The sequence below is a fragment of the Loxodonta africana genome, chromosome 16 (assembly GCF_030014295.1).
Source record: "Loxodonta africana isolate mLoxAfr1 chromosome 16, mLoxAfr1.hap2, whole genome shotgun sequence".
Classification (NCBI taxonomy): Eukaryota; Metazoa; Chordata; class Mammalia; order Proboscidea; family Elephantidae; genus Loxodonta; species Loxodonta africana.
This window is the reverse complement of record NC_087357.1, coordinates 73,796,459-73,823,345: the sequence shown is the minus strand read 5'-3', so window position 1 is coordinate 73,823,345 and position 26,887 is coordinate 73,796,459. Positions and strand designations below refer to the sequence as shown.

General features: G+C 42.2%; 2 protein-coding genes across 6 annotated transcripts in view; both read right to left on the bottom strand.

Annotated features, from left to right (window-relative positions):
* LOC135227856 (leucine-rich melanocyte differentiation-associated protein-like) overlaps nt 1–26,887 on the bottom strand; it is a 464,639-nt gene that overhangs the window by 347,417 nt on the left and 90,335 nt on the right. For all 4 annotated transcript variants that reach the window (XR_010318035.1, XM_064269080.1, XM_064269081.1 and 1 more), the window contains exon 3: nt 2,782–2,856. Coding sequence is in view for 3 of the 4 variants with exons in the window: in XM_064269080.1 (XP_064125150.1) it covers nt 2,782–2,856 (75 nt within the window). In the remaining variant the exon portion in view is untranslated. The remainder of the gene's footprint in view (nt 1–2,781; nt 2,857–26,887) is intronic.
* Nucleotides 1–26,887, bottom strand: part of LRMDA (leucine rich melanocyte differentiation associated) — a 1,290,642-nt gene that overhangs the window by 1,184,336 nt on the left and 79,419 nt on the right. The gene's annotated exons all lie outside the window — the stretch shown is intronic.

Here is a 26,887-nt window from a genome sequence, read left to right as displayed (position 1 = left end):
CCTGCAGTTCTATAATGCAATGAAGAACTCCCTTGAGATAGAGTCACAATAGAGCATTACTCCACGGAGACTCATCAAGAATTCCCATCAATCATTCTCATCAATCAACACACTTAAATTTTTTTTTTTAATTATAAAAGGAAAATGCTCATTATAGAAAATTTAAAAAATAAAAACCAAACCTATTGTCATCAAGTTGATTCCAACTTGCAGACACCCTATATAAAATTTAGGAACTATAAAACACTTAAAAGAGGCAGAAGTAAATACCCATAATCCCAACGGCATATTTCCCTCAAGATTTAAATCAATTTTTTTAGTTTTGGTTGTTTTGTTTGTTTTACAAAGTTAGACATACACAGTCTACAGAATCGAAAATTCCCAGCGGTTTGTTACAAAAAAAAAAAATCTCAAAGTAGGCTGAGTGATGCAAAGGGTTAAGCACTTAACTGCTAACTGAAAGGTTGGCAGTTCAAATCCACCCAGAGGCACCTCAGAAAACAGGCCTGGTGATCTGCTTCCAAAAGGACACAGCCTTGAAACTCCTATGAAGCAGTTCTACTCTGGAGACAGGAGGGCGCTATGAGTCAAAATTAACTCAATGGCAACTAGCAACGACTTCCAATAAAAGGTATTACCAATAAGATTCATCTTTAAAAAACAAATCTCTAGTCCTCCTTTCTTTCCTCTCATCTCCCCTTCCTCCATTTCTTTGGGCTGATTTTTTTTTTTTTGGCATTTTCCTCCATGTCTCTAATTTACAAACAAATATTATTCTTCATTTTCCAGTTTTAGGTATTATGTATTCATTTCTTCTGTGGTTCATTCTTCCTGTACTATACATGTAGACTCTTATCACCCCTCCATTTTTCAAAAATAGTCCTATTGTAGCCTGGATTAAGCCATATTTTGTGTTCATATTATAACTAGGTAACTATTTCTTGTGCTATGACTGTAAAATATAGAAAACATTTTTTTTCTTTCCTGCACATGCTTTGCTTTCCCAGAAGACAAAATTGTCTTTTGTTAGCTTTGTTTTCTTTGTAATTGCCTATAGTACAATGCCAAATTCTTAGCCAGTGTTCCAAGTTTCCACTCAAGATGTTGAGATGCATTAGAGCTTGTTACCATCCTGGGGGAAATCTCTCCTGGAGTTCTCTATCCTGAGAGCTCTGATTCTCTGTGTGTGACATGTTTTCCCAGTCCCTAGTATTCTGAAATTTCACAGTTATATGTTGTTACAAATTGAATTATGTACACCAAAAATATGTGTTGTAAATCCTAATCTCTATGCCTATGGTTATAATCCTATTTGAGAATGGGTTGTCTTTGTTACATTAATGAGGCAGGATTAGTGTACAGTTTACCTTGAGTCAATCTCTTTGAAGATATAAAAGAGATTAAACAAGGGAGCAGAGCTGAGGTGGGGAAGAGGGATATCAAGCCACATGAAGATTGCGCAGAATCAGAAGCTCAGAAGAGAAAAGAACCTTCCTCCAAAGCCGGCAGAGACAGAAAGCCTTCCCAGAGAGCCATATTCAAACTTCTAGCCTCCTAAACTGTGAGAAAATAAATCCCTGTTGGTTAAAGCCATCTACTTGTGATACTTCTGTTATAGCAGTACTAGATAACTAAGACGTGTGTAGGTGTGACTTTATTTGGTTGGCACTTGGTGGAATCGTTCAACCCCAAAAGTTATTTCCTTCAGTTCTAGAAAATTGTCTTGAAATGATTCACTATCTTTTCTCTTCCTTTGTATCTGGAACTCCAATTACGTGAATGTTGGAGCTCATGAACTGTTCCTTTTTCTTGTATTTTCATCTCTGCTTTTTTTTTTAACTCTACTTTCTAGAAAAATTATCTTTGCAGATTTTAAATTTCTGCTTCATGTTTTTAATTTTCAAGAGCTCTTTATTTATTCTCTGCATATTCTGTTTTTATGATATCCTGTTCTTTTTAGGAAACCCTGGTGGCATAGTGGTTAAGTGCTACAGCTGCTACCCAAAGAGGATGGCAGTTCGAATCCACCAGGTTCTCCTTGGAAACCCTACGTGGCAGTTCTCCCCGTACTACAGGGTCGCTATGAGTCGGAACAGACTCGACAGCAGTGGGTTTGGTTTTGGGTTGGTTCTTGTTTTGGGATTGTAATATATACTCCTCTCTAAGTATATTAATAATAGTTTTTTGTTTTGTTTTGTTTTGTTTTTGATGTTTTCATCTCCCAGAAACATCCCTGATTCCTCCAAGTTTCTTTCTTTCTTGTTTGTTCTGATCTCTATCTTCATTGTTAGAGGTTTTTCACAGAAGTGAGGGAATCCTTAAATTTCTGCCCATATTTAAGAATAAAACACGTTGTCGTCAAGTCGATGTCAACTCATAGTGACCCTACAGGACAGAGTAGAACTGACCCATAGAGTTTCCAAGGAGCACCTGGTGGATTCGAACTGCCAACCTTCTGGTTAGCAGCCATAGCTCCTAACCATTATGCCACCAAATAGATGATGAAATATTGACTGAAATCTCTGAAAATTAGAGGGACTTGTCATCTGAAGCTTTACTATAGGATGATCTGGCCAGGCTATTTAGTTGAAGAACTTCCAGAAGAAATATTTTCAGCTGTCTTCTTGGGCTGGTCAGTGTCTTCCTAACCTCTGCTTTGGAGGTAAAAGTCTGGCTGCCATAGTCCTATAAGCCAAGCAGGGGAAGAGCACTGGGTGGAGAAGAAGACTGTTTCATAATGAAGGTTAAATTAATCCCCTACTGTTCGTAGTAAACTCTCACCTTGAACAGTGCTTGGGGTTTCCAAGTAAAGAGATCCTCTGGCTTACCCTTTCCACAGAAGAAACCGCCAGGCTTCTGCCAAAGTGAGAGAAGAACAATGATCAGGCTACATGAAGTAGGAGAGGGCATCTCAGGTCTTACAATTTCCTGAGGCACTTATGCCACCAACTCTCAGGCTTTGGCGAAAGTATGCAGTGTAAATCAGATTGGCTCTCAGCTTTTGTTCCTGCTGGCTTAGAGTTCAATTTTCCTCATCTACTTTCCAGCTTGCAAAAGGCTATTGCTCACTTCAAAATATGTTCAACATCATTACTCATTAGGGGAAATGCAAATCACAAATCAAAACCACAATGAGATACCACTCCATACCCACCAAAAAAAAACCAAACCAAACCAAACCTGTTGCCATCAAGTTGATTCTGACTCATAGTGACCCTACAGGACTGAGAGTTTCTGAGGAGCGCCTGGTGGATTTGAACTGGTGACCTTTTGGTTAGCAGCCATAGCTCTTAACCACTGCACAACACCCACTAGGATAGCTATAATCAAAAAATACATAATAATAAAAGTAAATTTTGGCAACGATGTAGAGAAAGTACAAGCCTCATACACTATTGGGGGGAATGAAGAAAACAGTTTACAGGTTCCTCAATCAGTTAAACATATGAACCAGCAACTCTACTCCTAGGTCCATACCTGATAGAAAACAGGTGTTCAAGCAAAAATTTGTGCAAAATGTTCATAGGAGCATTAGTAATAATAGCTAAAAAGTAGAAACAACAAAAATATCTGTAAACTGGGAAGGTCAGCTCAACTGGACTGGACCAAAAGCAAAGAAGTTTCCGGGATAAAATGAATGCTTTGAAGGTCAGCGGAGCAAGGGCAGAGGTTTGGGGACTATGACTTAAGGGGACTTCTAAGTCAATTGGCATAATAAACTCTATTATGAAAACATTCTGCATCCCACTTTGAAATGTGGCATCTGGGGTCTTAAATGCTAACAAGCGGCCATCTAAGATGCATCAATTGGTCTCAACCCACCTGGATCAAAGAAGAATGAAGAATACCAAGGTCACACGATAACTATGAGCCCAAGACAGAAAGGGCCACATGAACTAGAGACTTACATCATCCTGAGGCCAGAAGAACTAGATGGTGCCCGGCCACAACCGATGACTGCCCTGACAGGGAACACAACAGAGAACTCCTGAGGGAGCAGGAGAACAGTGGGATGCAGACCCCAAATTCTCGTAAAAAGACCAGACTTAATGGTCTGACTGAGACTAGAAGAATCCCGGCGGTCATGGTCCCCAAACCTTCTGTTGGCCCAGGACAGGGACCATTCCTGAAGACTACTCATCAGACATGGAAGGGACTGGACAATGGGCTGGAGAGAGATGCTGATGAAGAGGGAGCTACTTGTATCAGGTGGACATTTGAGACTGTCTTGGCATCTCCTGTCTGGAGGGGAGATGGGAGGGTAGAGAGGGTTAGAAACTGGCAAAACGGTCACAAAAGGAGAGACTGGAAGAAGGGAGCGGGCTGACTCATTAGGGGAAGAGTAAATGGGAGTATGTAGTAAGGTGTATATAAGCTTATATGTGACAGACTGACTTGATTTGTAAACTTTCACTTAAAGCACAATAAAAATTACTTTAAAAAATCTGTAAATTAATGGATGGATAGGCAAAATGTGCTATATTCATAAAAAAACAAAAAAATCAAACCTGTTGCCACTGAGTCGATTCCAATTCATAGCAGCCCTGTAGGACAAACTAGAACTGCCCCACAGAGTTTCCAAGGATATACGTCTTTACAGAAGCAAACTGCCAAATCTTTCTCCCAAGGACCAGCTTGTGGGTTCAAACCACCAACCTTTCAGTTTACAGCTGAGTGCTTAACCACTGTGCCACCAGGAATGTGCCATACAATGGAATATTATTCAGCCAGACAAAGGATTGAAGCACTGATACAAGCTAAAACATAGATAAACCCTGAAGACATTATTCTTAGTAAAAGAAGTCAGACACAAAAGGCTACGTATTGTATGACTCCATTTATATGAAATAATCTAGAGTAGGCAAATTCATACTGACAAAAGGCAGAACAGTAATTTCCTGGGGCTAAAAAGAGGGGAAAATGGGAAGTGACTACTTAATGGATATAGGGTTTCCTTTTGGGGTGATGAAAATATATTCTGGAACTGTTGGCAGAGCGAAGCACTGCCCAGTCCTGTGCCATCCTCACAATCATTATGCTTGAGCCCACTGTTGCAGGCACTGGGTCAATCCATCTCACTTAAGGTCTTCCACTTTTTCACTGATCCTCTATTTTTTTGACTGCTGCTTTCATGGCCATTGATTGTGGATCCAAGTAAAATGAAATCCTTGGCAACTTCAATCTTTTCTCCATTTATCATGATGTTGTTTATTGGTCCAGTCTTGAGGATTTTTGTTTTCTTTATGTTGAGGTGAAATCCACACTGAAGGCTGTGGTCTTTGATCCTCATCAGTAAGAGCTTCAAGTCCTCTTCACTTTCAGCAGGCAAGGCTGTGTCATCTGCATATCCCAGGTTGTTAATGAGTATTCTACCAACCTTGGTGCCACGTTCTTCTACACGTAATCCAGTTTCTCAGATTATTTGCTCAGCATACAGGCTGAGTTAGTATGCTGAAAGAATAAAACCCTGACGAACACTTTTCTTGACTTTAAACCACCCAGTATCCCCTTGGTGTGTTCAAATGACTGCCTCTAGATCTATGTACAGGTTCCTCATGAGCATAATTAGGTGCTCTGGAATTCCCGTTCTTCACAATGTTATCCATAATTTCTTAATGATTCACACAGCCAAATGCCTTTGCATAGTCAATAAAACTCAGGTAAACACCTTTCTGGTATTCTCTGCTTTCAGCCAGGATCCATCTAACATCAGCAATAATATCCCTCATTCCACGTCCTCCTCTGAATTCAGCTTGAATTTTTGGCAGTTCCTGTCGATGCACTGTTGCAACTGCTTTTGAATCATATTTAGCAAAATTTTACTTGCATGTGATATTAATGATATTGTTCAATAATTTCCACATTTGGTTGGATCACCTTTCTTGGGACTAGGCATAAATATGGATCTCTTCCAGCCAGTTGGCCATGTAGCTGTCCTCCAAATTTCTTGGCATATTCGAGTGAGCACTTCCAGTGCTGCATCTGTTTGCTGAAACATCTCAACTGGAATTCTGTCACTTCCTGGAGTCTTGTTTTTCACCAGTGCCTCCAATACAGCTTAGACCTTTTCATTCAGTACCATCCGTTCCTGATCATATGCTACCTCCTGAAATAGTTGAACGTTGACCAATTCTTTTTGGTACAGTGACTGTGTATTCGTTTCATCTTGTTTCCTTTAATACCTTCCTTGTAGAATCCTGCAATATTGCAACTCGAGGCTTGAATTTTTCTTCAGTTCTTTCAGCTTGAGAAATGCCAGGTGTGTTCTTCCCTTTGGGTTTCTCAACTCCAGGTCTTCACACATGTCTTCTGCTGTTGCCCTTTGAAATCTGTTCGGCTCTTTTACTTCACTATTTCTTCCATTTGCTTTAGCTACTCGACGTTCAAAAGCAAGTTTTAGAGTCTCTTCTGACATTCATTTTAGTCTTTTCTTTCTTTACTCTCTTTTGATGACCTTTGCTTCCTTCATGTATGATGTCCTTGATGGCATTCCATAGCTCATCTGGTCTTCAGTCATTAGTGTTAGACTAATGTGTCAAATTTGTTCTTGAGATAGTCTCTAAATTCAGAGGGGATATACTCAGGGTCATTCTTTGGCTCTCATGGACTTGTTCTAATTTTCTTCAGCTTCGATTTGAACTTGCATATAAGCAATTGATGGTCTGTTCTGCAGTCAGCCCCTGGCGTCATTCTGACTGATGATTTGAGTTTTTCCATTGTTTCTTTCTACAGATGCAGTCTATTCAATTCCTGTGTATTTCATCCGGGGAGGCCCACATGTATAGTCACCATTTATGTTGTTGAAAAAAGGTATTTGCAATGAAGCAGTCATTGGTCTTGCAAAATTTTATCATGGGATCTCTCATTGTTTCTATCACCAAGGCCATATTTTCCAACTACTGATTCTCTTCCTTGTTTCCAACTTTTTCATTCCAATCACCAGTAATTATCAACGCATCCTGATTGCTCGTCTCTTGAGTGCCTTCCAACCTGAGGGACTCATCTTCCAGCACTATATCAGACAATGTTCTACTGCTATTTGTAAGGTTTTCACTGGCTAATTCTTTTCAGAAGTAGACCGCCAGGTTCTTCTTCCTAGTCTATCTTAGTCTGGAAGCTCAGCTGAAATCTGTTCATCATGAGTGACCCTGCTGGTATCCGACTATCAGTGGCATAGCTTCCAGCATTACAGCAACATGCAAGCCCCCACAGCAGGACAAACTGACAGATATATGGGGGATTCAGGAACCAGATACAGGTAATGGTTGTACAACATTGTGAATGTACTAAAGGTCACTGAATTACATACTTTAAAATGGTTACAATGGTCATTTTATGTTACATATATTTTATCATAATTTTTAAAAATCTGGAGCTGTTGCCTCCACTCTTGTAACTGCCACGCTGTAAGTTTATACCTTTTTTAATTTCTTTGCTGTCCCTTTTATGGGGTTTTAGGAAAGAGCAAAAAGATTCATATGTTCCATCTACCATCCTCACTCAGAAGTCTACCCATACATTGTTTAAAATATGAATCAACGAGTATTTGCCAAGAATGACGGAAAAATACAATGTATTATAAGGCTAGATCCTATCCTCCAGGAGCTTACAATCAAACTGGCATAAAGAAAACATAATCAAAGAAAGCCATACTGTGAAGTAAATTATTAGGGCCAGAATGGTTTAGAAAGTAAGTGTCATGGAGTTCAAAAGAGAAGGCTGTAGCTGTGGATACTATGAAAGGCATTGCAATGAACAATGAATTGGAGCTGGGCAAGAAACAGCCTAAAAGAGAAGATTATTCTAGTGAGTTAGATTCAGAATGACATAAACACAGTATATTTAGGGTATGGTAAGGAGACCAACCAGGCCAGTTTGTAATGAGTTATACTATAGAAAGAAAAAATGGTCTGGGGTCAGATTGTGAAGTACCCATTTGCTCTTTTCTCAAGGAACAGAAAAAAAAAAAAAAAATGCTTCCAGATACAATTAACCCAATCCCAGCCTTACAAAGTCGGACGCAATTGTTTGTATTAGCCAACCTATTCTGAACCCTCCACGCTGAATTTAATCTTGAGCATTTTAATTTTATGCTCTAGAAGAAGATAAATGGCCCAGATCATCAAAAACTGCGTACTCCAATCTGTTGCAGAATTTTAGAACACTTGGCATGACAGGCCAGAGCCCACATACCTGCCCAAATATCCATACAAAAGGCACTCACAAACCACACTCACTTCTCAGTCCATCATTCTGACTCAGCCCTGGAGGTGGGTACAAATCACAACTGCTGACTGAAGGCCTAAAAGGCACTCTCCTTCCCAATTAAACGGGAATATAGAGAATTCCCATTTAATTGGGAAGGAGAGAGAATGTGAATGCTGAAATGCCATGGAAGTTTGTCAATGGCTGTGAGGAACAGTAAAATCATAACCCAAACACCTGTATCCAGTCTTGGACTTTCCAGTTTCATGAGTCAATAAAATCTCTAGCTATTGCAAATTTAAGTTGGGTTTCTGTCATTCGCACCTAAAAGTGTCCTGATTAATACATATCCCTACTAAGCCCCAGAACCTCTAGGCTCAATCATATTACAGTTAAAACCTCCTTAGAACTCGTTCCCTTTATATCAGCTAGGCTCTAAGCTCCTTGGATGTCTCTGTATTCCCTGCCTTAGCTTCCTAGGGTTCACGTAACAAAATACCACAAAGTAGGTGGCTTTAAAGAGCAGAAATTTATCATATAACAATACTAGAGACTGTTGTTGTTAGGTGCCATGGAGTCAGTTCTGACTCAGCGATTCTATGTACAACAGAACAAAACATTGTCTGGTCCTGTGCTATCCTCACAATCACTGTTATGCTTGAGTCCATTTGTCATGGACTGAATTATGTCCCCCCAAAATTTGTATATCAACCTCATTAGGCCGTGATTCCCAGTATTCTGTGGTTGTCCTCCATTTTGTCATCGTAATTTTATGTTAAGGTGGGATTATAATACTACCCTTACTCAGGTCACCTCCCTGATCCAACGTAAAGGGAGTTTCCCTGATATGTGGCCTGCACCTTTATCTTTCAAGAGATAAAAGGAACAGGAAGCAAGCAGGGACTTGGAGACCTCACACCACCAAGGAAGCAGCACCAGGAGCAGAGCGCATCCTTTGGACACAGGGTTCCTGCACCTGAGAAGTTTCTCGACCAGGGGAAGATTGAGGACACAGACCTTCCTTCAGAGTCGAAAGAGAGAGAAAGCCTTCCTCTGGGGCTCACGCCCTGAATTTGGACTTGTAACCTATGAGACTGTGAGAAAATAAATTTCTCTTTGTTAAAGCCATCCACTTGTGGTATTTCTGTTATGGCAGCACTAGATGACTAAGACACCATTGTTACAGCCACTGTGCCAATCCGTCTCCTTGAGGCTCTTCCTCTTTTTCACTGACCTTCTACTTTACCAAGAATGAAGTCCTTCTCCAGAAACCGATTCGTCCTGATAACATGTTCAAAGTACGTGAGACGAAGTCTCGCCATCCTTGCTTTTAACAAGCATGCTGGCTGTACTTCTTCCAAGACGGATTTGTTCACTCTTCTGGCAGCCCATGGTATATTCAATATTCTTTGCCAACACCACACTCCAAAGGCATCAATTCTTATTCATTGCGCATCTTTCACATGCATATGAGGCAACTGAAAATACCACGGCTTGCATCAGGTGCACCTTAGTCCTCAAAGTAACATTTTTGCTTTTTTAACATCTTAAGATCTTCTGCAACAGATTTGCACAATGCAACACATCCTTTGATTTTTCGACTGCTGCTTCCACGGGCGCTGATTGTAGATCCGAGTAAAATCAAATCCTTGGCAACTTCGATCTTTTCTCCATTTATCATGATGTTGTTTATTGGTCCAGTCTTGAGGATTTTTGTTTTCTGTTGAGGTTAACTCCAACAAAGGTTATAGTCTTTTACCTTCATCAGCAAGTGCTTCATGTTCTCTTCACTTTCAGCAAGCAAGATTGTGTCATCTGCATTTTCTAGCCTGTTAACGAGTCTTCCTTCAATCCTGATGCCCTGTTCTTACTCATGTAGTCCAGCTTCTCGGATTATTTGCTCAGCATACAGACTGAATAAGAATGGTGAAAGAATACAACGCTGACAAACACCTTTCTTGACTCTAGACCACGCAGTGTCCACTTGTTCTGTTTGAACCACTGCCTCTTGGTCTAAGCACTGGTTCCTCATGAGCATAATTAAGTGTTCTGGAATTCCCATTCTTTACAATGTTATCCATAATTTCTTAATGACCCACACATCAAATGCCTTTGCATAGTCAATAAAACACTGGTATTCTCTGCTTTCAGCCAGTATCCATCTGACATCAGCAATGATATCCTTCATTCTACGTCCTCTTCTGAATTCAGCTTGAATTTCTGGCAGTTCCCTGTCCATATATTGCTGCAACTGCTTTTGAATGATCTTTAGCAAAATTTTACTTGTGTGCTATGTTAATGATATTGTTTGATAATTTCCACATTTGGCTGGATCACCTTTCTTGGGAATAGGCATAAATATGGATCTTTTCCAGTCAGCTGGCCAGGTAGCAGCCTTCCAAATTTCTTGGCATAGATAAGTGCTTCGAGCATTGACCCGTTTGTTGAGACATCTCAATTGGTATTCCATCAATTCCTGGAGCCTTGTTTTTCACCAGTGCCTTCAGTGCAGCTTGGACTTCTTCCTCCAGGACCATTGGTTCTTGATCATATGCTACCTCATGAAATGGTTGAAAGTTGACCAATACACTGACTCTGTGTATCCCTTCCATCTTCTTTTGATGCTTCCTGCATCATTTCATATTTCCCCGTATAATCCTTCACTATTGCAACCCGAGGCTTGAATTTTTTTCTTCAGTTTTTTCAGCTTGAGTGTCCTTCCCCTTTTGGTTTTTCAACTCCAGGTCTTTGCACATGTCATTATAATACTTTATCTTCTTGACCTACCCTTTGAAATCTCCTGTTCAGCTCTTTTACTTCCTTATTTCTTCCAGTCACTTTAGATACTCGACATTCAAGATTCAAGAGGAAGTATCAGAATCTCTTCTGACATCTATTATGGTCTTTTCTTTCTTTCCTCTTTTTTGAATGACCTCTTGTTTTCTACATGTATGATGTCCTTTATGTCATTCCACAACTTGTCTGGTCTTCAGTCATTAGTGCTCACTGTGTCAAATCTATTCTTGAGATGGTCTCTAAATTCAAGTGGAATATACTCAAGGTCATACTTTGGTCCTCATGGACTTGTTCTAATTTTCTTCAGCTTCAACTTGAACTTGCATTATGAGCAATTGGTGGTCTTTTCCACAGTCAGGCCTGGCCATGGTCTGATTGATGATATTGAGCTTTTCCATCGTCTCTTTCCAAAGATGTAGTCCATTTGATTCCTGTGTATTCCATCTGGCAAGGTCCACGTACATAGTCACCATTTATATTGTTGAAAAAAGGTATTTGCAATGAAGAAGTCATCGGTCCTGCAAAATTCTATCATGCGGTCCCCAGAGTCATTTCGATCACCAAGGCCATATTTTCCAACTTCTGATCCTACTTCCTTGTTTCCAACTTTCACATTCCAATAGCCAGTAAGTATCAATGCATCCTGATTGCATGTTTGGTCAGTTTCAGACTGCAGAAGTTGGTAAAAATCTTCAATTTCTTCATCTTTGGCCTTAGTGGCTGGTGTGTATATTTGAATAATAGCCGTACTAACTCATCTTCCTTGTAGGCGTATGGACATTATCCTACGACTGACAGTGTTGTACTTCAGGATAGACCTTGAAATGTTCTTCCTGACGATGAATGCAACACCATTCCTACTCAAGTTGTCATTCCTGGCATAGTAGACTATATGATTGTCTGATTCGGAATGGCCAATACCAGTCCATTTCAGCTCACAAATAATGCCTAGAATATCGATGTTTATGAGTTCCATTTCATTTTTTACAATTTCCAATTTTCCTAGATTCATACTTCATACATTCCAGGTTCCGATTATTAATGTATGTTTGCAGCTGTTTCCTCTCATTTTGAGTCATGCTACATCAGCAAATGAAGGTCCCGAAAGCTTGACTCCATCCACATCATTAAGGTCGACTCTAGTTTGAGGAGGCAGCTCTCCCCAGTAGTATTTTGAGTGCCTTCCAACTGAGGGGCTCAATTTCCAGCACTGTATTAGATAATCTTCCCCTGCTATTCATAAGGTTTTCACTGGCCAATTTTTTCAGAAGTAGACTACCAGGTCCTTCTTCCTAGTGTGTCTTAGTCTGGAAGTTCAGCTGAAACCTGTCCGCCAAGAGTGACCCTGCTGGTATTTGAAAAATCGGTGGCACACCACTGTATGACAAAATGACAAGCACATGGTGGACTAGAGGCTAGAAATCTGAATTCAGGGCATCAACAGGATATATCCTCTCTGTTCATTCTTAGGAAAGATCTTTGTTTGTCTCTTCCGTTTCTGGTAGCTCAGGGAAGTTCTTGGCATCCCTTGGCTTGTAGATACATCTTCACATGGTGTCTTCCCCCCATGTGTCTCTGTCTCTGGGTCTGTTCTTTTTTTAAGACACCACTCAGAAGGGATTAGGATCCACCCTAATCAAGTATGACCTCCTTAACTGATACCTCCATTAAAAAAAAAAAAAAAATTTCCAAACAAGGTCACATTCACAAATACAGGGGGGTCAGGGATTACAACTTCAACATATCTTTTGGGAAGACACAATATAATCTATAACACACACCACTTATCAATTTGCACATCTCAAGTACTTAAATGATGGATGGATGGCTAGATGGACAGATACGGATGGAACAAAATTAAGGAAAAAAGATCAAAAAGAAAAAATACTAAAATTTCTACCCAATTTCTTGTTTATTCATCACCTTACCTCCAACTCCAAGCTCTCTATTCTGAATCGCTTGGAACAGGATTTCCAATAGTTATTCATCTGATGGCTACAGAGGCCATAATGAAACTATAACTTTATGAGACAGAAGCCATCCACACAGAGCGTTCCATTAGAGCAATCTACACCAGCTTCCCATTTCCTACCCCAGTGACCTTGAGGGAGGGAACAAAGAAGAAAGGGTGCCTAACGTCTTCAGAGCCCCTGTATGCCAGGCACTGTACGAGGTGTTTTGTAGATGTTCTCTCACATAGTCACCACCGGAGTCCAGAATTAGAGGTTACCGATCCTCATATAGGTGAGGAACCCAAGACAAAGAAGTTGAGAGTATTGCCCAGTGGCATACAACTAAACAGAGGAAAAGGATAGATTCAAACCTGAGTATCTGTCTCCACAACCCCTTGCACCCCAAGGTCAGTTATTTACATGGATAAATGCCTACATGATGTGAGCTGAGGGCCCCAAAAAAGACCAAGCTCTCCAAAAATGTCTCTATTCCCTTGAGGCTAGAAATTCTTCCATTATAAATTCATTCTTTGACTTGCTATGTCTCAGACTCCTCCTCTGTAATCTATTTAATAGCAATTTACATTTGTACTAATACTTCATTAGTCACAAATCACTTTCTCATAAATTCTTCTGTTTGATCTGCACATGTGCATTCTTTTGTTTGATCTGCACAGCAACCCTTTGAACCTGCTATGTTATTCCCATACTGCAGATGAGAAAACCAAGTCTCAGGGAGGTAAAGAGACCTCTCTGAAGCCAAGTTGATTACTAGCATCCTCCGTCTTCCAACTCCACATCTTCAGATGCTTCTTTCATATGCAAATTACCAAGTGGGGTGAGTGCTACCATTTTATCAGACACTAAGGGGAAAGGTGTCTCAGGAAGGAGAAGATAGGGAAAGGGATGCTAGAAAGAAGAGAGGTAGAGGACCCAGAGTGAGAAGACCAAAGGCTCTCTCTGCCCATCAGACAATCTATCCTGAGCTTGCACTGGACTAAGATGCCCGGTGTTATTACTAGAGTGATCACACATCCCAGCCTGGGGCAGTCTCGGGTTATACCTGTTTTGCTAGCATAATTATTAATAGCTCCCTCTTTCATTCTCAAAACTACCCCAGTTTGGACGATAAATTATATGGTCACCTCAGTTATTACCCACCACAGGTAGAGATTGAGGGGAGGTCCCCATAAACCAGTCCCTGCAGAGGTCCCGGCTATGTGTGTTTCAAGCGAATGCAATTGAGTCCTCTTGCTTCCCATTTCAGAGGAGATAAAAAACCGCATTACAGCAGTTCATGCAGAGGCCCCTGGGCAGCAGAACTGGGCACCCACCGTACAAGCTCTCTCTCCTTTGGTAATTACTGGTTGCTCAGCAAGCCTAGCACCAACATCTGCATAAGCCACCATGTAATTATGGGGAGGCTTGAAACAAGGACACCCTCAATTGTGACACAACCTTTTCCAAGAGGGCACGTGTGCACACACGCTCACACGCCTATTCTCACAGGCTCTTCATCAGGGAGTAAGAGCTTGTATGTGGACAGTACTTTACAGTTTATGAAGCTCTTTTCCCCACATTAGTCCATTTCCTTTCCGATACTTCATGAGAAAAGAGGGCTAGTGCTATAAAAGCTCCAATTTACAAGCAAGGAGACTAAGGTTGAAAGAGCAGAAATGATGGCTCAAGGTACTGGGCAGAAGCAAAGCTGGGACCAGAATGCAAGTCCTTTGATTTCCGTTCACACATCCTCTCCACCAACCACATATACCCATGCCCAGGGACACTCTTGGACTATGCTCAACTCAGACCCTGCCTGCCTGACCAGCTTCTGCTGTGGGAAGAAAGAAGAGGGAAATCCTCCAGCCTCTGCCCTGGACCATGTTTGCAGGGCCTGAGGGCGCGAGCTCCAGCTGCCTCACCTGTGTCCTCTTTGCCCCAGGTGCTTCAGCCTTGTCTCCACCCTCCCACAGCCCCCCTTCCTTATTTTAGTTTCATTTCAATTCAGTTAGTTTTAGTAAATGACTCCTCTATGTCCAAGGTAACAGAAGGTTTGGCCCCTGTCCCTGTGGTGCTAACAATCCATCGATGTCAGAAAAAGAGCAAGGGCTTGGGAGTCAGGAGCCACCCATGGCCTGGGTGACTCAGAAGATTTGTTTTACCTCTTTGTGTTCCATTTCCTTCGCTTTAAAATGAGAAGGTCTGACCAAATTATAGGTTGCAATCTGGTGGCCAAGAGGCTGAACCCACCTCCCCAGATGTCCTGAATTGACCTACAACAGCATTTTTACAGCGTTTTTTAAAACCCTCTACACCATCCCCACCATTCCTAATTATCTCACACTAAGCTGCTGCACTCTTTCATGTGTTCTGCATGGAGGCTTTTGAATTTGCAGGCCCCAAAACAGATGATCTCTCAGTACCCACCCCCACCCCGCCCAGTCCAGCACTGTATTTTGGAGGCGGCTCTGGTTCTGAAGGCAGACTGCAACTTCCTAGCTGTGTGACCTCAAATGAGTTATGAACTCTGCCTCAATTTCCCCATCTGCTAAATGAGAACAATCATAGTACCTACTTCATAGGATTGTGATGAGGACTAAACAAGTTAATACACGTAGCGGATATAACAGTGCCTGTCTCAGAGCAGACGCTATATACTTGTTCGCAATTACTTTTCACTACTACCACCTCCATCACCAGGTAAGAGAATTAAGATGACTATGCAACATATATGAGACAACCAAGTGACTAGATAAAATTATTGCTTAAAAGGGACTTTCTCCTCCTCTACTGCAAGGGGATATATGAATCAGATCTTCACCTCCTATCTTCAGTACTGACAGTGATCTTTCCTTTACTTTGCTTTGCTTTTTTAATTGAGGCAAAATTCACACACTAGAATTAAGCATTTTAAAGTCTACAGTAAGTAGCATTTACTACATTCACAATGTCGCGTAGCCATCACCCCTATCTAGTTCCAAAACATTTTCATCGCCCCACAATGAAACGCTGTTCCTATTAAGCAGTTATACTCTCCATTCCCCAAGCCCCCAGCTCCTGGCAACCACTGCTCTGCTTTCTGTCTCCGTGCATTCACCTCTTCTGGATATTTAATATAAATGGAATCATACAATCTGTGACCTTCTGTGTCTGGTGTCTTTAACTTACGATAATCTTTTCAAGGTCCATCCACATTGTGGTACGTATCAGTACTGCATTCTCTTTACAGCTGAATAATATGTCACTGCAAGGTACACCACGTTTTGTTTATTCATTCATCAAATGATAAGACTTCCTTCACTTTTCTGTTATCCAGAATAGAAATTCTACAGTGTTGTCTCAGAGAGGTCCGGTCACCCTCACTAGAACCACACCCAGACACAGCCACTCTGACCCTCATACACATCTTGAACAGACCCTAGAAGGACCGTCTGCTGCAGCCCCTCCAGGTGAGGACACTGTCTTTCCCACACCAAAGACAGGGAAACATGTGACATTTTGAAGGTTGTTGTTAAATTTTATCTTTTAGGAGAAAAATAGTAAGAGTAAGTGGTAGAATCTTTTCTTGGGAGCCAAGAAGGAAGAAGGGGGAAAAAAAAAAAAAAAAACAGGTAAAACAGGATCACCTTTGAATCAGTTGTACCACAGACAGGAGTGAAGCTATGTTGTATAGCTCATGTTCTAGAGAACAAAGTACACCAAAAAACAGGAATAACCACTCTTTTATGATGACAAAATGAGGGTGATTCCAGAAGTTCAGGAAAATGTCCACTTCTACCACTTGAAGCCTTCTTGCCCATGTGGTAGGCAGAATGATGACCACCCCCACGAAGATGTCCACATCCTAATCCCCGGAACCTGTACATATGTTACCTTACATGGCCAGGAGCCCTGGTGGTGCAGTGGTTAAGAGCTCAGGCTGCTAACCAAAAGGTCAGTAGTTCAAATCCACCAGCTGCTCCTTGGAAGCCCTATGGGACACTTCTGCTCTGTCCTATAGAGTCGCTATGAGTTGGAACTGACTCAATAGCAATGGGTTGCGTACAGGCCAAAAGGGAATTTGCTGGTATGATTAAATTAAGGATCTTGAGATGGGGAGAATACCCTGGATTATCCAGGTGGGTCCAGTGTAATCATAAGGGTCCTTAACAGGGAGAGGAGGAAGCAGAAGGGTCAGAGTCAGAGGAGATGTGAAGTCAGAAGCAGAGACTGAAGTGATACAGAGCCATGAGTTAAGGAATGTGGGCGGCCTCTAGGAGCTGGAAAAGGCAAGGAATGGATTCTCCTCTCGAGCCTCCAGAAAGGACACAGCCGTGCCAACACCTTGATTTTAGCCCAGTGGGACTCATTTCAAACTTCTGACCTCCAGAACTGCAATAAATGTGTGTTGTTTTAAGACAGTAAGTTTGTGGTATAGTCTATTCCCGTTATTCCTGGTAGTTATGTTCTATAAAGTCACTGAGGACACTGAATTCACAAATACTAAACCATTGCTCCTGGTGTAAATACAGGGCTCGGTTCCTGTGAGAATCTAATGTCACAACATTTTCATCAATTCATCAATTCTAACTTTGTTTTCTATGCGTGTTTTACTTTAAAGGCACCTTATTTAATACACATTGTTGATTTATTAACGCTGAACTCATGCCAACAGCACTATAACTCAAGCCTGAATAAAGCTTATCTAACATACACATTTCCTCTGTAAGCACATCACAGACTTCTCACCCTAAGGAATACTAGACAGCACTTCAGCACTATGCTTGGGGTCATCTTAAACAGCAATAACCAGCAAAAAAAAACAAAAATGCAACAACAACAACAAAAAAAACCCACAGCACTAAATAGATCATAAAAAGGACACTTTTTACAGAATGAGAACTGAAATAAGAATGCAGAGTGTCGCCTTGTTCAGCCTCAACTGGGAATGTGCATGTCATTCAACTAAAATTTTTCACTGCCCTGCGCATGACCACTAATAACAGAAAAAGTGCTGTGAGTATTGATTTGGGGATTACACACAAACTTTAGCAAGTAGGCAAATTCACAAACATGAAATCTGTGAAAAATGAGGATCAACCATAATTTGTTACGGCACCAATGGGAACCTAATACACACATATAAAATACCCAGTGTTCCCAGCCAGTCTCCAACATGTAGAAAGGCACTCTGAGAATCAGAATGCTCTCCACAAGGATGTTACGTGTGTCTTCATGACAAAGTGTGGTGTCAGTGAAAGTAAGAGAGAAAGTCAACACACACACAAGAGGGACAGAAAGGCAGAAACAGACAGAAATAGAGAACACAAGGGAACCTGGGATAAGAAGCAAAAATCAACACTGAAGTTTGTTAATGCTCGAAGGGAAAACCCTTAACGTTCACAAATTTTTCACATGTGCCATAAAGCATTTCACAACACCTTCAAGTCAGATGGGCCTGGCGAAAGGTTTTAACAAGCAACTACCCCATGTGGTAAGGCTCAGAAAATGAACTTTCAATTCTCTTAATTTTCCAGTTAAATAAATCTGATTCTCTCTGCAGGGAGGGAATTAAACTCCCCCAAACCAAGAAAACCCCTTTTCCCACATAACAACTGATACGGTGAAGATAAAGCTTGGCTATGTAATGGCCTCATTACTCTTGCTGCAAACCATCTGTCAAATTTTGTTTAACAAGTAAGGTAAATTCAAGAGAAATAAATAACGGTTTTCTGCAAACCCTCATGTCCACACAGGTATACTTTAAATGAGCTACGCTTGACATAAAGCACACACACACACTTACTTTCTCAATTTCCTGGCAGTGGGCTCTTGCTGAAATACACAACCATCAAGCACAGAGGGAGAGATGCAAATCACTCCTTCTCTTCCTCCTTGTCCTCCTTCCTCCCTCCTCCTTCCCATTTTCTTCCTCTGGTAACTCAGACCCAAACCAGTCCTGCTCCTACCCAGCTGCCAGTTCCCGAGAACCCTCACAACTCGCTCCCAGTCCTCCTAAAACAAACAGCACATAAATCAGAACAAAAACTCACTCAATTTCAAACCAGACCCTTCCTACATTAACGGTGCCTTTGTTGTCAATAAACCTATATTTGACTTCTCCTATTTTATGTGCATTTTATTTATAAATTACTAATGCTTTTCCTGGAGCAAAATGGTCAAAGTAATAGTCTACACTGAACTATACTCTGTCAGCTAAAGAAAAAAACATACAGTTCAAATTGAATCAAGGAGAGAGAACTCTCAGCTGTGAATATACAACCATTTCCCAATTCCGCTTGATCACCAGTACCTACACTTTCAATCCCCCCTACCAGGTGGACCGGTATGACGTGGACTTTTATTCCACAATCAGACAGACAGAAAGTGGAAGTCGTAGCTCTGAGGAGCCATTCCACTCCACCTCTGCCTAGTTTTTAAAAATCAACAGTATTGATGCATTTGTCCAAACTGGTACAAAGTGAAGGCGGTGGATGTGTTGTCTCTGTTGCTGCTGCTTCAGGCCAAGTGAGAACCTACCACGAACCAGGTGCGTGACAGACCCTCCAGCCCCTTAGGAATGTGAAGAGCTTCCAGACTTCAGAGTAAGCTAGGATACAGGGCTTGCTGAAGGAAATGCGAAGGTTGAGCTGTTTGCAGAGGGAAGCAGAGGAGGAAGAGGCCAGGGTTTAACATGACGTTCCAGTTCTGTCTTTGCCTAGAATCCAGAAAACCCAGCTCTCTCCCACAGGGAACTCATGATTTAGTTGGTTTGAAAGTTTACACCCACCACACACCCACTGAAGACCAGTCGATTCCAACTCACAGAGACCCTATAGGATAGAACAGAACAGCCCCACAGGGTTTCCTAGGCTGAAATCTTTATAGGAGCAGACTGCCACATCTTTCTCCCACAGAGCAGCTGGTGGGTTCGAACCGCCGACCTTTTGGTTAAGAGCCAAACACCTAACCACTGCGCCACCAGTGCTCCTTTGAAAGGGTAAGTGCCTTAGATTAAGGGAAGGGAGGAAAAGGATGACAATCCAAATACCTTGACCTATCCAGCTTACAGGAAACTTTCTCCCTCTGGCCCATGGTTCACGCAGTTCAAAACATAGGTTATTTTTACAAAACTTGGGAGACAGCAGGAACTGTTACGTGAACGTGTAACATCTGTCAGCTTGGGATGGGCAGGACAGCATTGAAATGCCAAGGCCTTCCCCAAGCTAGCCCATCGGCCATCAGTATTTGCAAACAAACACATGTGGTCCCACCTGCCAAATATCCCAGGGTGATGGCAGGTCATAAGTGGTATTTGGAAAGCACCTGAGAGATTGTCTTGTCTAATCCTTTACTTAATCACTAAGAAAATAGCAGCTTACAGTCTCACAATAAGTTTTGTGGTACAGTTGCTACCAGCATCCTGGTCTCCCCACTCCTCCTGTTTTATTTTTACCCATAAAGGGTGAATCTCCTCCAGAAGTCAATAGAGTAGGTGCCAGTATGGACACAGTGGGGGTACAGGGAAAGAGGGGCCTCTGCTACAGGCTCACCTGCCTTGTTTTTCCTCCAGGAGTCCAGCTAGGGAATTAGCAGCAATGGTCTGAACTGGTACAGAGACCAGTGGCCTGGACTTTCAAGGATGTGTGTGTCTATTTCAGAGGGAGATGGTCTACTCTTCTGCTTCAGGAGCCAGGCTAGCCCTACTCATCCCAGGGTTGCTCAACTCCCACTGACTCCCTCTCCCTCTATGGCCCATGTCCCCTCCCCTTCTAGCCCTGCCACCAGATCAGCTGCCTCCTTCCTGTAGGAGCTGTCAGGCAGCATCATCCATTCAATTGGCCCAAGAGAGCAAACCCAGGTTTATACCTTAGGACCATTTTATGGGCACAGAGGCTTTCAGCTGGAAGCTGGATTTCACTATCCAAATCTCAAATCACCTTTCAGAATTCAGCTCAAATCCCACTTCTTCCTCCAAGAAGCCTTCTCTGATACTCAAGTGTTCAGACATCTTGGATCATCCTGCTCTCCTGGTGCTCTTCAGTTAATGGTAACAGCTAATATGGCGGGAACAAGTTTTGCTCCAAAACTCCAGGGTAAAAGATACGGGGTCCCTTCTCAGGGACCCACTGGCATCCACACTTTTCTCCCTTCACCTCTCTCTCCTTCCCTGAGCCTAGGAAATCTTTACCATGCAGCATGCAGCATCAGCCCTGTTCTTATACATCGCCATGCATTCTTCCAAACCTTTTTTCTTTTACTTGGACCTAAACTTTCAAAATTCAAAAGCCAGGATCTGACTCTCCTCTTCCTCCGTTTTCGGCCAAGTCATCACTCATGGAAGAAAGTAAGCGTCATATACCCTAGCTGACTGAGAGGGAAGAAGGGCAAGGGGTCCAAGGAAAGGTAGGTTGAAGAAAAATCTAAAGACAAAAATAGCTCAGTGGAGATCTCAAAATAAATATCTTGCCACACAAACATTTACTGAGTGCCTCTTTTGAACTCAGGACAACCCTATCTCCATGCGACAGAGGAGAACACAGACTCCAGTGGTGGAGGACTTACCCAGAGTCACACGATCAGTAAGCCACACAGGCAGTCTACTCTCATTATTCTATCCACCCTCTGCCCCAAACAAGTTGGACAGGCCTCAAAGCTGAGGCAGTGGGCTGGTTCATGGCCAGGGTGGGAGAGCAGAGTGGTTAAATGTAAGGTGTCAAAACCACCAGATAAATGGATAAAGTGTGATATATCCGTCCATACAATGGATTATTCATCCACAAAGAGAAATGACGTTCTGATATGTGCTACAATATGGATAAACCTCAAAAGCATGCTAAGTGATAGAAGCCAGACACAAAAGGTCACATATTGCAGGATTCCACTTATATGAGATATCCAAAACATGGAAATCCATAAAGACAGAATGCAGACTGGTGATTGCCAGGGGCTGGGAGGAGGGAGAAATGGAGAAAACCAGTCTAATGTATATGGAGTTTTATTTTGGGAAGATGAAAATGCTTTGAAACTGGATAGAGGTGGTGATTGTACAACACTGTGAATGTACTAAATGCCACTGAATTGTTCACTTAGAAATGGTTAATTTTATGTTATATGACTTTTACCTCAATAAACTAAAAAAAAAAAAAAAGCATGAGGGGCCACAATTGAATCCCACCACATATAGTTGGACAAGTTACCTGACCTTATCCGCAACATGTTACAGTACCTGTACCTACTCACCTCAATGGACTGACAGAGGATTCAATAAATTAATACATGTAAAAGTGCTTATAACTATGCCTGGCTCAGAGTGGACCCTTAATTAACATGAACCATCATCATCGTCATCATCATATCATCATTTCTCCAGCTAGGGCTGGGCACACAGCCCACTGCAGTCAACACACCAGACAGGAACGGATTAATGGGGATTCCCTCTGAGACACGACATGCACATCTGCACAGGGTCCATGACAAGGCGGCTCAGCCCCTCGTCTCTTTCCATCTTCAACAAGCCAGACACACGCTCAGACTCCACATTATCCCTACCCAACTTCCAACTCACGCAGCCATCCTTCACTCCTTCCCCGCACCACGTATCCTTTAAGAACAGTACAGTGACTCACTTCTGAGGGATTTCAGACCTGTGTTGCATCCCTGATTAGACTACAAACCCCGTGAAGATGAGGAGGGAATCAAGACTGTACATACAATTCCCCAGTTACCTAAAATTGAAGATGAAACGCATGGGCTATCTTTTTGGCTAATTTCCTGTCACTCATTTATTCGTTTCATTGTTAAAAGCTGTAAATTTGAGACTGTATCAATGCTATTGGTTCTCTCGATTTTTTATGAGTTCAAACACTTTTGTTTCTACCTCACAGTATATACACCTAATCATGCTACAAAACACAGATTTGCTTTAGATTAAAGTGGCTACGATACTAATATAAGGTGACAGGTAAAATAAAACACGTTTAAGCTTTTTTAAGGTGCCAGCCTCTTCCTAATATTCCCTTTGGTTTATGGAAAAATGACACATTCTCTTTGGCCAGGTGAACCACGGGAGACAGGAATGAAAGTTCCAGTTTGGAGAGTGGGGAAATGGAGGGTCAAGGCCGACACATTCAGTACTGGGAGAAAGTGAGAAAAGGCAAGACCCCAAATGGTTTTAGGAAGCTGTTCACAGTACACAGCCCAATCCTCCCTCAGTTCTCTTCACACACACACACACACACGCACACGCACACACACACATAAAAGCATAGGCTGCTACGGTCAAAATGACAATGAAAGTTAATGCAACTCTCTTATTTTACAGATAGAGAAAACGGGGACAGAAAATAATGCTGTAGAAAGGATAAAAAACCAGTTGCCATTGAGTCAATTCTGACTCATGGCAACCCAATATATTTCAGAGTGGAACTGCACTCCACAGGGTTTTCACGGCTGTGAAACCTTTTGGAAGCAGGCTGCCAGGCCTTTCTTCTGAGGTGCCTCTGGATGGGTTCACACAGCCAACCCTTCAGTGAGTAGTTGAGTGCTTAACTATTTGTGCCACCCAGGTAGAAAGGATAGATGACTTCAAATAAGGACATATGGATGCTAGTTCCAGTCCTGACACCAATCAAGACACATCACTTCTCGGGGTTCGGTCTCATCTATAAAATGAGACCTGGGAGAATACACAGCAAATCACAGATATCTGAGACACCCTTCTGGCACTAACATTTTGTGACCCTCAGACATCCACAGTTGTACAGTATAGTGTTCTTTCTAGACACAACCTTAAAAGTGGAACACTAAATATTATGATATCATGTACCTGTTGCGCAGCTTTGCAAAAACACACATCTGTGTGTTAGCACAAATCCAGGGGAGAATTTAAACTCACAAGAAGAATTTTGACTTTAATATTCCCTTTGTTTTTTCTCCTCCCTCCTGGTAAAAATGCTTGAGTGTTTGAAATACACACAAACACAGTATGACCTCTCAAGCCATTTTGTTTTCTGTTCCCAGTTAGCATTGCACCAACGAGTGGGGATGTGAGCCAGCAACGGTGGCCCATGAGGGCCAATACAGAGGAGCCAAGCACTCCCACTGTCACCACCCTAAAACACCTGGTCGAGTCTGATTAATGAGATGAGGACCAGATGCTAAAAATGTCTGCTAAATTAAAGGAAAAAAGAAACAAAGAGAAAAGGAAAGGAAACCAGAAGCCTGCCTTTAATACAGCACACTTTGTTATCTGTAATGTCTTTCAACCACAGATAACAGAATCAACCACATGGAATCTAAGATGCATGCCAGGTGAAAAAACATCATAAAGACATAATAAAAAGTTCCACCAGCGCCAATAAATTGCTGGAGGACTGTTACAAGGGTAGAACCATAAATTCTCAATGTTTCCCAAATTAGAGGGTACCAACACGTATGCAAATATATTTGTGTGGGTAACTGAGGGCTAAAAATCTTACATTAAACACAGCCACCTCCTTCAAACGCTGTTAGGGGAGCCTCCAACAGGCATACACACACAGCACACAGTGTAGGAATTCAATTTGGAAACCATCATCTGAAGCACAGAGGAGAACAGGAAAGTCATATTGCTATAATGCTTAGATTATCAATCATCTTGACAGTTTATTGGCTTTATCACCACACATACCATTAAAATGATGTCTGGCCTAGACTGTCAGGAGCAAACATTAAACAGACCAGGATTAAAAAGCAGATCCCAAACAGCACTCCAGTCAAGTTTCCCTTCCACTCTGAAATTAGTTAGAGCTGACTAAAAAACTGGCGCTAGACTTTGAAGAAATATACAGCCCAAAAGGCTGCGAGTCAACTCAGACCTGACGAGCTGATAGGTAATGTCATGTTACGGCAAATCTGACTCTCCTGCGGTTGATTTATCACGTACTCTGTGCAACAGAATGCTTGCTAATGGTGGAAGGGAGAAGGAGGGGAAGAAAACACCGCCATTATTTGCCTCTTCTTGCAACCAAGGGCTCGCATCAAAAGGGCCCAGCCAGCTCCCTGAAGTGGGGTAGGAATGCTAATAAATTCACACGACTGAGCAAACATATTAACATTACCCCCACACAGGTTATTAAAGTAATTTTACAGATTTAGAAGAACCGAATAAGCTGTGGAAGAGGCATTCATAATTCAAGAGCTCCAGACAGCTCAAGAGTTACAAACCCTATACGTTTTTAAAATGCTTCTGCATGTGTCGCTTTGGCAAGGAAATCTCAACACAATTAAAACTATACTAGCACATCAATAGGGCTCAACTGAGAGCTGTGGACCTGCCTTTTACTAGGCCGGGGCTTTACAGATGCCTCAGGAAGAAAGGGGGAATGGGAAATTCACTGCTAATTAAAGGGAACCTTCTGCGCCTAAGGAAAAATGGTGGCATTTCTAAAATATATACATAAGGAACATGTTTTCAAACCTCTGCCAAGGGTTTGGCATTTTCACAGTCCCTAGAACTGTTCTGTGTTTGTTTGGCAGTTACAGAGCCATTCAGTTTGTGATTAATAGTTTGCTTTCCAGTACAAACAAGTCATTAAGTAGGGTGGGGCGGGGTGGGGTACAGAGAGAACTGACAGGGTAGAAACTGGCCCTGAAACAATGCAAGTAAGAAATGCATACCACGCTTTTCAACCTCTTCACTCTCTTGATTGTTTACCCAAGTAGGATCCCATGCTGTCCCTTCTGGGTGACTTCAACATGACCCCTTAGATTTAAAAGAAAAAAAAAAACCTCATTGCAACACCCACCTTAGAGCCCCCTTCTCTTGTTTCTTTCCCCTAGGTGGTCTTGTTGGTACCTCGGGAACTCAGCTAACTCCGAAAAGGCTATGGGAACCAACAGGGCAAAAGGGGCCACAGGCAGGAGGCAGCTGCTTCTGCAGTGCTCCTGGTCTCACTGGGGTATCCCTGGCTACCAAGATCTCTCCTCTCCCAGCAGGCCGAGTTGCCATTTTGTGACACTCACAACCAGCCATTTGTCTTCAAGTGGTGCCACTCTGTTTTGTTGGCTGTAGTTGGGGGGAGGGGAGGGAAAGGGCAGACAATACACCATGAGTAATGGGGTCAAACTCTTTTACCCAGGTTGAGTGCATCAGATGTCACCAGAGCATGAGGCTTGCACACAGCTGAGCAAACACTGAACTTTACACCTGAAGGAGCATCTGGGTTTGGGAAACAAAGCAAGACCTGCTCACATCCTCGAGTGTGCGCATACCCAAGAAATCACAACTCTTTATACAAGAGCCAGGAGTGAACTGGAAAGAAGGCAGCCAGCATCCAAACTCCTCACCCCAGAAACTTCCTCCATCCTGCTCTCTGGCCTTGATACTACAGCTCAGATTTCCAAAGCACTTTCACTATCAGTGAGGAGGAAACCTCCTAAAACATCCCCCCAGGAAACAAGCAGACAGACTCCCTGCTTTCACACTCCAAGATACCAAGGAACCAAGGGCTCCACAGAGAGAGATGCAGCAACCAGTCAGGGAAATCAGTCATCAAGGTCACTGGGCACTGGCCAAGGGACCGGCATCATGCTAGGCTTGTCAGCGACACATGGGACTTCTAAAGCATGGTCTATGTCTCCACGGAGCCTACAACCAACCCAGCTGAGGGACATAAGCAGCAAAGCACTGAGCTGGTGGAGAGTTTTGTGGTTTACCATTTCCACCAGGCCATGAGCTCCTACAGAGCAGGGACCACGTAGACCGCAGGCATGAATGAAAAAATAAACAATTAATTGATTATTAGTTTTCAATCAAACAATAACACAAGAAAAGGCAGAAACGACTCTTAGTTGATTTGAGAATCTCAGCTTTGCTGTTAATTCAGGCCCTTCTCCTACCCAGCGAAGGACAGAAATCAGACAGTGGGACAGCAAGAAGCTGAATAAATTTGCTCTTTTTTCTCTAAGTCTTC